At 41.2% G+C, this 12,907-nt stretch overlaps 1 protein-coding gene across 5 annotated transcripts in view; it reads right to left on the bottom strand.

The window, feature by feature from the left end:
• The window catches only part of Kat7 (lysine acetyltransferase 7), a 35,188-nt gene that overhangs the window by 17,393 nt on the left and 4,888 nt on the right, over positions 1–12,907 (bottom strand). For all 5 annotated transcript variants that reach the window (XM_034504371.2, XM_076935930.1, XM_034504372.2 and 2 more), the window contains exons 3-5: positions 11,385–11,561; positions 8,281–8,520; positions 2,936–3,018 (exon numbers count right to left, since the gene is read on the bottom strand). In XM_034504371.2, the coding sequence (XP_034360262.1) occupies positions 2,936–3,018; positions 8,281–8,520; positions 11,385–11,561 (500 nt within the window). The remainder of the gene's footprint in view (positions 1–2,935; positions 3,019–8,280; positions 8,521–11,384; positions 11,562–12,907) is intronic.

Raw genomic sequence — 12,907 nt, 5'->3', positions numbered from 1 at the left:
GTGATAATCCCTGTATTTGCACTGTACTTTGAATGTAAAAGTATTCTTACTATTGATTATTGCTATCTCTAGTAGAAAAAGATGAGGCAGGCCCCAGTGCTTTCTCAGCCCATAAATACCAAAGAACTGAAATGATCACAGCTAAATACTGTAAAGCTGAGACTTTTGCTAAGGATGTTGACTCTGGCCTGGAGTTCTACTATGCTGATAGGAAACTGTGAAGAAACACAAGGGAGTAAGGAACTATGAAGAAAACATTGGACAAATTCTGGGCTCAGGATGGGCACAGTGATATCTGCCTGTAGTCCTAGTGAGTAGGCAGACTGAGCAGCCTAAGAGTTCAAGACCAGCCTGTGTAGCACAGGGAGACCAGATCCTGCCTGGAGGGCTGGGAAAGGGAAGGGGAAAACCTGACTTCAAGTCTACAAGGAAACAACTATAGACACAAGGCCTCAGAGAAAGCACATTGCATTCCTTAGTTTCCCTTTCCCCTCTGGGAACTGACACCCCACATCTACCTGCCTACTGGGTTGCATCACTGAGCAGGCTCAAGGTGGAATAAGCAACAGTTCTCCCACATCTGCTCCACTCCACATCTGTCCACTACCAACAAACAGTGTCATCTCAACAGTGAGCATTTCAAAACTTGGATTAAATCCTCCATTTCTTTTTCTCCCATCTCTAAACTGAGCCCTTCTCTTACTAGCTTCCTCTCCCTCAAAACTCATCCCAAATCTAATCTTATCTTAGACATTTTACCAACACCACACTGGTCCAAGCTATCATTTACTGAAAGAACTTCTAAGCAGGTTTCCAATACACCTATCCTGTGCCATTTCTTTCTTCCACAGTTGTTCTCTACATGCTAAGTAGCTGTTGTTTCAAAGACATATTCTTCCTCTGCCTGGACCCTCTAAATGCTTCCAACTGCCATAGAACAAAGCATAATCTTGTGCTCAATATTTCAATCCTTTATGATCTGAATCCTCCTGCTTCATTCCCCATTATGCTCCAATCATACAACTTACCTTCAAATGCAACAGTCTATCCCCAGTTCATGGCCACTGCACTTACTACTCTGTCTTCTTTATCCCTCTCCACTCCTGGGTCTTTTATACATTGCTACTTTGACACCATCCATGTCTAGATCCTATGCCAATCTCATGTGGCTTCCCTGACCTCCTCTAGCAAAAGCAGTATGTTAGCCTCCCCTTGAACACAGTCCCTCTTTTTCTCTATTGGTTTCTCATGCTGTTTATCACTACATAAACTGATAGTAATTTACAGGTTTCCCCATGGGTACATAAACTCCTTGATTGCAGGTGTCTTTTTTTTTTTTTAACACTGTGACCGAATCCTTTGCTATCTACAACAAGTTACATGCAGCCACACAAAAAAAATTTAAGACAATAGAAAGGTTTACTGGGAAATTCGAGAGCAATCATGCACATGCAGGTAGTTTAGAATTAAAGAACTTCCTTAGGCTAGGGGGGCAGATAGCATGTACAAGGTCTGGTTTCTGGTGCCTTCCTGCAAGCACATGGTCCAGTAGTAAAGCATGGCTGACACTAGTCTCATTTCCCCATACAGGACAGAGAAAACGACAACAGAAATGTGTTCCTTTATTTGGGATTTTCTTCCCTGGTCTGAAATTGCTCAAATAAACTGCATAAGGGCCTTAAGGTGTAGACACTGCTTCAGGCCATGCTCTTCAAAGTCATGCTTCAAGAAGACTGATGCAAAGCGAAGCGCTATCAGATCAGATCGCTAGGTTTAGAGACAAGCAGTAGAGGAACATTATGAAAATACCATCACAATAACCGCCACGGTTATTTTCAGGGGAGGAAGTACAAGTGTATGGTCAGCTTCTGAATCAGGTGCTAACACAGTCATGCCTACACTCATCCAGCTTAAGAGAGTAGAAAGACAACAGGAAGGGCTGACACAGAAGGCAGGCTGCCTCATACAGAAAGACTTGGAATGAAGACAAAAAGCATGGTCTTTGGCAGAAAAATACATGTAAGCATTTTCATGTTTCACTTGGTGAAAATCTAAATGTGTGAAGAAACACTCTCCCAACCCCACCCTGAGACCTTGTATATTAGAACAAGTTCCTGAAGCAAGGAGAACAGGAAATTGAATTCTTTTCCAAATGAAACTTGCTCATACAAGCATAAACCTGTGAGCCAGGTCTTGTGAGCAAAAGAACAACAAAAAAGCAACTAACACTGTGGTGTAGTCAAAGCATTTAGTTTGGATAACTTGCCCAAAGACTACCTGAGTCTATTTAATTACTATTTGCAACTCTTGCTTCCCCATAATTAACTGTGATTCCATCCTTGGTAGCAGTAACCCACGCAGGAATACACAAAAGAGGACCTTAGGCTCTGGTCTCAAACACATCACCCAAGTCCCAAAGGTTATTGAGGAACTGTGTTTTTAAAGAACTAAAAGAGCTAGCCAAGAATAGATGTGACTGATAGAAACCAAGAGGAACAGGATATGCAGAAATGCAGAGAAGAGGAACATCTGAAAATTGTGAAAAAGCAAAACAACTTCATGGATTTGTTAAGAGAGCCTGAGGTGGAACAGTGGGCTCAACTATCTACACAAATTCTGCCTGCAGTAAAGATGCGAGGGTGTGCCCTGGGAGGATATGCAGTCAGTCACCAAGGCAGTGAATGCAGTAATGGTGAGATTCCTGATACTCTAAAGATAAATCTCCCCATTCTTCCTGAACACTCACTGCATATTACAATTCTTTTATTTGCTCATGTAGTTAGCTTTTGTTAAAAAGACAGAAGCTTTTTTCCTCCACTGACATGTAAGAACAAGACTTTGCCCCCCTCGTTTACTGCAGTACCCCGAGTGCTTAGCAAAGTGCCGGTCACGTAGCAAGCACTTGAGACACCCTGAAAGAAGGAGCACACGTTACCTTGCATTCGTCAGCTGAGAGGTTATGATACAGCGGGCATCCTGAGATGGAGAAATGTCTCTCGTGTTTTCCTGTAAGGTGTCCTGTTAAAGGAGGGAAAATTTAATTTCCAGGAAGAACATGAACACCTAAGAAGTGAGATTCTTGACAACAAGTCCATTTTACTAAATAACTGTTTGCCAACGGACCTGCTGTAAAGATCACGACTGGTACCCTCATGTACTATTTTCCTCCACAGAGCAGGAAATCTTTGAGATATACTTAGGTTTACTTTTTGAGGAAGGGTCTCACTGTGTAGCTCTGGCTGGCTTGAAACCCACTATGCAGACAATGCTGGCCTCTACCTCCCGAGTGCTGGGATTAAAGGTATGTTAGCCTGGCTAACAAAGGAATTTAATAACCATCCTCTGAGATAAAGGCTAGCTTGGTCTACAGAGCAAGTTATAGGACAGCCAAGGCTACACAAAGAAATCCTGTCTCTAAAACCAAACAAAAACTTTTGTTAAATTAATCCAGATTTAGGAATTTGAAAAAAAAGTATACTACTCTTTCCCACTATGCAAAACTACCCTACATTTAACTCCTTTTAATAATCAAAAGAAACTCATAAAAACAGAAAAACACTAGCCATTTCTACAATATAGAAACATATTTTGATAATTTTGAATAAGATTCAACATATTTTTTGTTTTCAGATTTTTTTTTTTTTTTTTTTTTTTTTTTTTTTTTTTTGGTTTTTCGAGACAGGGTTTCTCTGTGCAGCCCTGGCTGTCCTGGAACTCACTCTGTAGACCAGGCTGGCCTCGAACTCAGAAATCCGCCTGCCTCTGCCTCCCAAGTGCTGGGATTAAAGGCGTGCACCACCACTGCCCGGCTCAGATTTATTTTTATTTTACATATATAAGTACACTGTAGCACACTGTTCAGACACCATACAGAAGAGGGCATCAGATCCCATTACAGATGGTTGTGAGCCACCATGTGGTTGCTGGGAATTGAACTCAGGACCTCTGATAGAGCAGTGCTCTTAATTGCAGAGCCATCTCTTCAGCCTGAAGCATAACTATTTAAAGATTTGAACTTTCACAACTAAACTATAAGTAAGATAGGACAATCAGCATAAGGCCTTCTTAAGGAAAACACTAGGGATGACACAGGAAGCTTGCTCTAACTAAAGAACAGCCTTCCTCTCTCCCTTCCTCTTTCGTTCTGTTTTTTGTTTTGTTTTGTTTTTAAGCATTATCAAATGGAAACGGGACCCAGGGCCTGGGCCGTGCTGGACAAGCACTCTACCAGAGAGCTACACTTCTGTCAGCTCTAACTTATTTTTTTCCTCCTTCCTTCCTTCCTTCCTTCCTTCCTTCCTCCCTCCCTCCCTCCCTCCCTCCCTCCCCCCCCCCTCCCTCCCTCCCTCCCTCTCTCCCTCCCTCCCTCCCTCCCTCCTTCCTTCCTTCCTTCCTTCCTTCCTTCCTTCCTAGACAGGGTTTCACTATGTAGACTTGGCTGTCCTGGAACTCACTCCGTAGACCAAGCTGGCCTCGAACTCACAGAGCTGTCTGCCTCTGCCTCCCAAGTGCTACAATTAAAGGTGGTGGTCCACCACTACCCGGCTAGAGAGGTACTATCATCACTGTCACTACTTATTAGTATTGTTGTTGTTATTATTGTCATTACTAATATGTATGCTGAAGAGGACATTTGGAAATCAGTTCTTCCCGTATACCTTTTTGTTTGTTTATAATTTATTAAAACAATATTATGAAAAACCTGCATACAAAAAAACCCACACAGGGAATAACCAGACATCTCAAATTAATTTCTGTACAGTTAGAATTACCAATCTGAAGCTGTGGAACTTCACATTTTCACTATCAAATAGATACACTTCTCTTCAGACAAACAAACAAAGAAATCCCACGATTAAACTAGAAATTAGCTTTGTACTTCCTTCACGGCTTAGGTGGCCATTGCTTGCATTCAGTTCTTCACATAATATTTATTTCCTTGTTCTCCTTTCTACACATCATTTTGTGTTCATATGTACATTTGTTTACACGTATAGTGTGTTTATAAGATCTGCAGATGAAAGAAACATGTGCTTTTTTTTTTTTTTCTGTTTTGTTTTTTTTTCCCTTTTGCCTTCCACCTTGTTAGGACAGGATCTCTCTGGTTTTGGGTGCTGTGTAACAGTATTCCTGGATCTGCCTATTCTACTTCTGCCTATTTCAGGGTAGTAGGAACACTTTACAGATACACTTTATGAGGGTTCCATTATCAGATGTGCTTGTAAGACTAGCACTTTTACCCACAGGGCTGTCTTCCTGGCTCCTTAGGCAGTATCCATCCATCCATCCATCCATCCATCCATCTATCTAGAGATCCCATCCATCCATCCATCCATCCATCCATCTATCTAGAGATCCCATCCATCTATCTACCCCTCCCTCCCTCCCTCCCTCCCTCCCTCCCTCCCTCCCTCCCTCCCTCCCTCCCTCCTTCCATCCATCCATCTATAGCCCTGGTCTCACTATGCAGCTCTGGCTGTCCTGGAACTCAAGTCTGGCAACATGAGTTTGATCCCTACAACCCACATAAAAGGTGAAGGAAAGAACCACTTCCAAAAACATGTCCTCCACACCCATGCTGTGACAAGGGCACCCATCCCTACACACATAATAAACACATATAAACCTTAAAAGTTCAGAAAAATGAACAGTATTTCCTTGATATTCACCTCTTCTAAGGGAATTATAAAATACCAATGATTCAAAGGGCTCAAGGGACTACATAATAGAGTAAAAAGATAAATCATTCAAGCTAACCTACAAGCCCACAAAACCCTTCCCCCCCTCATGACACCCAACGCCCTCCTCTAGCTCCCCAAGTGTGCACTTGGCTCCTGCTTCTGCACACACATACACCACACGATTTTTTTTTTCAGATAGTTCACCATTCTGTCATGGTGGGAAAAAATGTTAACTTTTGGGTTAAGGAGACATTAGGATTTTAAAAGTTATGCAGCAGGGAGGTGGAGTTGAGTCTGGGAGGAGTTGAGGAAAAGATGATCAAAACATTCAGCATGAAATTCTCTAAAATTAAAAAAAAAAACATAAAAACACACAATATAATGCATAGAGTAAGCTGTGAAGAGTAAAAATAATCCAAGAATTAAGGAATGGTATTTAATAACATTCAGGCTGTCAGTTCTCTGGGGTTGTATTTTAGTCAGGCTGGGAAGAACATGCCTGTACTGTATTGGGAGACTGAAGCACCTTCTCTTGGGGGCTGGAGAGATAAGTCAGAAATTCTGAGTACTTGTTGATCTTCTAGAGGACTCAGGTTCAGACCCCAACACCCACAACCACTTGTAACTCCAGTTCCAATTTCATGGCCTTTTTTGACCCCCTCAGGCACCAGACACAAATGTACTACTATACATACTTACACATACAAAAACAACAAACAAAAACAACAAAATAAATTTTAAAAATACTTTTTTTTAAAAAAGAGAAGTCCTATAAATATGAGGCTAGCCTGGGCCTGTCAGGGACACACAGCAAGAACCTAGCTATAAATAAATAAATAAATAAATAAATAAATAAATAAGAATCAGAGTCTAACCTTAGAGACCCACATACTTACAGTCACACATTGCCTAGTGCTCAGCAAGCAGTGGACCTCTAAACATAAAACTAGGAGAGTACACAAGTAAGGGTTCCAGAATCTTGTGGGGCCGAAAAGTCTCTATCGACTTGTGATGTTGCAGTTGCCATGTGTGAGTGCTATGTGTAAGCACAATTCATGTATTTGTGGTCACGCTGATAACAAACAAACCTACTGTGCTGATTATAGAAATATGCAGCACATACAATTCCACATAGCAAATAATGCTTGACAATATAAGCAACCATGTTATTGGTTTAGAGTATTTATTCTATTTTTCATTTTTTTTTTTTTATTTATTTGGAGACAGACTCACTAGACAGCCCAGACTAGCCTTGAACTCAAACGCCTTCTACACAGACCTCCTGAGTGTGAAAATCAATGGCACTTGCCACCATGCCCTGCTCAAAATTGAAATACACTTTATGAGGGTTCCATTATCAGGTGTGCTTGTAAGACTAGCACTTTTACCCACAGAGCTGTCTTCCTGGCCCCTTAGGCAATATCCATCCATCCATCTATCTAAAGACCCCATCTATTTAACAAAAAAGATCAGAGTAAAGTAGCATCCAAGTTACACAAGCAACTGTCACATACATTTTGAGTTTATCTAGTCTCTAAAAAGCAGTGTTCTTGTTTCTGACTTATCTCAGGTTGCCTTGCTCACCGAGTATAGAAGCAATAGGCTGTGTCACATATAAACAGACACACACCCAACAGCCCAAGCGTACAGTAGGCTATATCATCTAAGTTTGTCAAAGTACATGCTCTCAAAATATGTCCTTGCTATTAAACAAAAGGAGGCCATTTCTTAGAGGAAACTGTTGGGTGATCACACACCAAGTATGAAGTGCTTTGTCACTATGGAAGCCTACTTTCCGAGACTGCATGTTTTATAAACTGAAGGCTGTAGCTGTTCTGTTTAACATGTCTACTGGCATCAATTTCCCAACTATTCCTAGTCATTAGCATCTTTAGCAAAGCATTTTAAAAAGTATTTACCTTTAAAAAATACACAATGCTACCAGCACACTTTATAAGCATAAAGTAAGTTTTATATGCACTGGGAAACCAACAAATTCATATTGAAAAGCATCTTTATCAATCAGCTCCTTCAGACAACGGCTCCTGCTCAACAACTGTACCTCAGCTTACTCAAGCAGCACAAATAAGCTTCGAATCACAGGATCTAAAGTGACTCATTAAAAGTAAAGTCTTGAGAAGAAAAGATACTTTTCAGACCAAGTTTCTCCTACTTATAATAACTAAACACCCATAGCCATTAAGAATTAGATACTCCTGGTCATAAAGGCCTGGTCTCCTGCAAACTCCCCTGGATTTACCGCCTCTTAAGAATTCTGTTTTCCTTGTCTCCTCTAGCTATTCTCAGGCATCACTTCATACTCTATCAGTGCCCATAAGCACCAACCACCTGCCACAGGAGGCATTCCACAGAGAACTTGTTTCCCATTTTTGTTCCTGCTTAGAAAAGGAGGGAATTTGAAAAAAGTGAATGGGTCATCACTGTTAAATTCCCTGCATCTGTTATTATTTATAGACAATAGGCCAAGAACAGTTCTTATTCATGATTGCGCTGAGTTCACAGCCACTGAAGTGTCTGAGAAGCTAGACCACAACAAGATCCCTGGGGCACAACAGTCATGAAGCTGGGGCACACTTACCTAGAGAGTTGCAGCCCGGCGTAGGACACTTCATATTAAAATTGTAGCTTTCATGAAATCGACGACGCTTGGGACGGTGAGAGAGATCACTGCCTGAGTCCTTCAGGGACATGTCCTTGGCAATGCTCTCATCATGAGACACGTTGGGGCTGGAGATGTCTATGTCAGACTCAGAAGAAGGTGCATTTCCAGTTGGAGTTCGAGGTGGTGACTCATCATGGTCAGCTGTATTCTTAGTTTCTAAAGGAAAAGCCATTGGTAGAACTGGTGAGCAGGTCCCTTTATTTAAAGATTCCCTGGACAAGAAGAGTTTATGGAATTTGCAGTTCTCTAGTTTCTAGCGTCATGAGCCCAAACTCTCTATGTAGCTAAGAATGACGGTGGATATGTGACCCACCTCCCTCTCCTTCTCCAGTTCTGGGTTTATAGGCATATGCCACCATGCGTAGCTCTATGCAGTGCTAGGGAACAAAATCAAGGGCTCGTGCATGCGCTGCCAGCAGTCTATAAGAAAGCTATGTCTACAGTCACTGAAGACCTGACCAGTCATTTTTAGCTACTTATCTGCTATAAGACATTGAGAACACTTTAAATTCTGATTGAATGTAAATCTGAAGTTCAGGTACTACATGTTACTTCTCCGTATTTCTCCTAAGCTCTTAATCCTAAGTAATCAAAATCAAGTATAAAGTCTTTGGAAAATTACCAAAAGGAGCCAAATATGGTAAAACTGTGTTTTCACCATCCCAAGTGTTGTTTAGTAGTGAAATTTAAAACTACTTAATGTCAAAATTTCTCCAAAACATATTGTCTTCTTTATTGGAAAAGTAAGTAAATAAATAATGAGCCCATTTCCCTTTCTGGAGACACACAAGACAGAAGAATCAATGAGCTGGGTGTGGTGGTGTGCTCTCTCAATCCCAGCACTTAGGAAGCAGAGGCAAGCATTCTCTACGTGGGCCTGGACTACAGAGCAAGGCCACACAGAAAGACCCAGTCTCAAAACCAACCCCCACCTAAGAGGGAAAAAAAAAAAAAAAAAAGAAAAAAAAAGAAACTGATAGAAAATGTTTCTTTTAAGGGTCTAAGAAATGGTCCAGCAGTTAAAAGGCTGTTCTTCTTCTCCCAGAGGACCTGAGTTCAACTCCTAGCACCCACCATAATGGCTCATAATTGTCTATAACCAGTCCAGGTATTCCAGTTCTTAGGGTGTCAATGTTATCAGTACACAAGTGATACAAAGGCTTATAATTTTTTAAAAACTTCTTTTAATACTTAATGTGTATGAATGTTTTGCCTGCGTGTATATATGTATATAATCAACATGTCTGGTGCCTGAAGTTACTAGGGTCTCATAATCTTGAAATTTACTTTTTTCTTTTCTTTTTAATTAGAGAGAGAGAGAGAGAGAAAGGGAGGGAGGGAGGGAAGGAGGAAGGCAGACTGAGACTTTACTACATATCCCCTGGTTGGCCTGGAACCTTCTATGTAGGGCAGGATAGCCCTAAACACAAAGGGATCCAATGCCTCTACCTCCCAAATGCTTGAATTAAAAACATTTAGCACCATGCTCTCTTTTTTTCTTTTTAATTTTTAATTATGTATATGTGGGTATAATGTGGGTGCTGGCAGAGGCCAGAAGAGAGTATCAGATCTCCTAGAATTGGAGTTACAGGTAGTTGTGAGCCACCAGACATGTGTGCTAGGAACCTAACTCAGGTTCTCTGTAAGAGCAAGCAGTACATATGCTATATGTGGTGGTGCACGCCTTTATTCCCAGCATCTGGGAGGCAGAGGCAGTCAAATCTCTGTGAGTTTGAGACCAGCCTGGTCTACATAGTGAGTTATGGGACAGCCAGGGATATAGAGAGTCTGCTCCCTTATCCACATAAAAAAAAAGAGCAGTACAAGCTCTTAAACACTGAGCCATCTCTACAGCACACCTAGGGTCTGATTGCTGGAGTCTGAGAGTTCTACAGAAACTACACACTCTTAAATCAAGGTTTACAAACTAGATACCTATAAGGGTTGAACAAGGTCAAAGAATTGTCTATCTAGAGGTGATAACTACTATTCAGTTCCAGTTAATAATTACTGAGTAAATGGCCATCCAATATTTTCAGATCTGTCTTTTTTCAAACGTTAATTATTGACCCATGAATTCAAAGCCAGTCTGATCTAGATAATGAGTTTCAGGATACCTTAAAATACTAGAGACACTATCTCAAAAAGCCCCAAAACAAACAACCAAAAATGTTTAAGTATTGGAGCTGGAGGCATGGTTCACTGGTTAAGAGCTCTGGCTATTCTTCCAAAGGACCTGGGTTTGCTTACCAGCCACACAGCAGCTCACAATAGTAACCCCTGTTACAGGGGATCTCATGCCCTCTCCTGGCCTCCATGGGTACCAGGCACAAATGTAGTTCACAGACTTACATGCAGACCAAACAATACAAATAAAATAAATAAAAATTTAAAAATTAGCACAGGTGTTTATATGAAAACTGCTGTGCTTCCAAGTACTACCAAGAAAGTTTAAAAAATTGAAACTCTGCAAACCAACCAATTCATGTTGCCTGGGTGAGAACTCTCAGTAGCTTGTAAGGTCTGATCTAATGCCTCTTGCTCTAAGGCTCTTAAAATATGGGGTCACAACCTCAACAACCTAACACTGCCTATCACTAATGGTCACTCCTAGTCATTAGTCCGAAGGTAAAATGGACTAGTAACCATGGCTCTAATAAAATCTGGGCTTCATGTGGAGGTTCAGAAGGCTCTGCCTCCTTCTCCCTATTATACAGCCAATCTAATACACTTCACACTCTAGCAATCAAAACACTGTGTAACACAGTAGGAAATTAGAGAAACTGGGACACGGCTGTAGTCTCGGCACTCGAGGTCAAGGCAAAATGATTTCAAGTTTGAGGCTATAGTTTCCAAACCCTGATTCAAAAACTACAAACAAACCAAGCAAACAAACCAAAGAAATCAAGTGAACAGTGTTTGCTTACCTAAACTCTGACAATCTCTATAGTGCCAAAGTCTCCCTTACAAGAGAACTGAGCAGACCCTCTGTACAGTACCAGTCTCATGGACCCACTCACCTCTGTCTGAAAAATCAACCACCTGCTCCGTTTCAGAGCCAGATGAGCGAGTCTGCCGAAGAGGGTACTTTTTTGGCGTCACTGGCGTGGGCTGCTGCTGACTACGGGTCACTCTTCTGGTAGAATAGGCAGGCTCCTCAGCGCCAAAAGATGGTAAATTTCGAACAGGGCTAGAATCTAATCCCGGTTTTAAAAGATCATAAAATAAAGAAAATAAGAAAACCCATTTTATATTCATTCACACAATAATCAGAATACAGTTACTTCTCTTCTATCTCGCAAAACCCAACAAACCCTTAGATTACACCCATCTCACTAAATAATGCTTGCCAAGGCTCAGGCAGAACAGTATCCTAACAGTGGCAGTACAGAATGACTAGTTTAGGGTCTGGAGTAAAGACAATGCTCCACTTGATTCCACATCACCACAGCAACAATCTGTGGCATCTTATGCAAGTTAATGTGTCTAAGCTTGCTTCTTTACCCATGAAGAGAGAAAAATACTTACTTTAGTATGGGGAAAATAAATAAATGAATAAATAAAGGAAAGAGAGTACGTAGTAGTATATTTCTCAAGCTTACTGTGATAAAATTCCTGTTTTGTTTGTTTGTTTGTTTTCTAAAACAGAATCTGAGAGTAGCCCTGGAACTCACTCTGTAGACCAGGCTGGCCTCGAACTCACAGTGATCTGCCTGCATCTCTCTCCTGAGCTGCCAGGACTAAAGGCATGTGTTTTACCACCTGGCAGGAGAAGAGTTCTTTACCAATATTGGCTAAACTGCCTGTTTCTTCCCTTGCTATAGTCCATCGTAATACAGATGTCCTAAAACTAACATAGTGTGTTTGGGAAGGGGTTGCTTAGTCTTTCTGACTACCCTTGTCCTCTTATGGAGTTACCAATGGTGTGAGTCACCATGTGGATGCTGGGAGTCAAACCCAGGTCCTCTGCAAAAACAACTAAGTGCTCTTAATTGCTGAGCCATCACTCCAGCCCCTTAAGACTTCCCATAGAGAAACCTATTCTAAAGCCTTCATAGACCTTTCATATCTCCAGCCTGATGCCTCTTAAAGAAAATAAACTCAAAGCTAAAACTGAAGAGTATTTTAAAGGACAACAACCTATGACAATATCTAAATTGAAATTGTCAAACTGTCAGGAGAGGTAAGTTAGTCCAGGACCAGGGCCCTAGGACTGAATAGTTCCAAGGGCTCTTTTCATAGGACCTTTACATTCCACACTAGGAGGACAGCCTTACCCTGTGACTAATGCTCCCAAAGAAAAATGTAGCTCTATGGTCATGAAATAACTACATAGACCCCAAGTTCGTGTGTCTAGCTGTCTTAAATATCCATCACCTCTAGGGCATAGCTAACTGCAGTGTCTAAGAACCATCATGACTCTTTGTATGTACAATTCCTTCTGCCTAAAATAGTTTGCTCATCTTCAATGTGTAAAATCCTACTGGACTCTCCAAATTCCTTTAGGAGACCTTCCCACAAGAATGTGGTTGCTCTACCTCTG

Source organism: Arvicanthis niloticus, chromosome 6 (assembly GCF_011762505.2).
Source record: "Arvicanthis niloticus isolate mArvNil1 chromosome 6, mArvNil1.pat.X, whole genome shotgun sequence".
NCBI classification, from domain to species: Eukaryota; Metazoa; Chordata; class Mammalia; order Rodentia; family Muridae; genus Arvicanthis; species Arvicanthis niloticus.
Note: the sequence above shows the minus strand (reverse complement) of the source record. Positions and strands in the feature narration are given on the sequence as shown.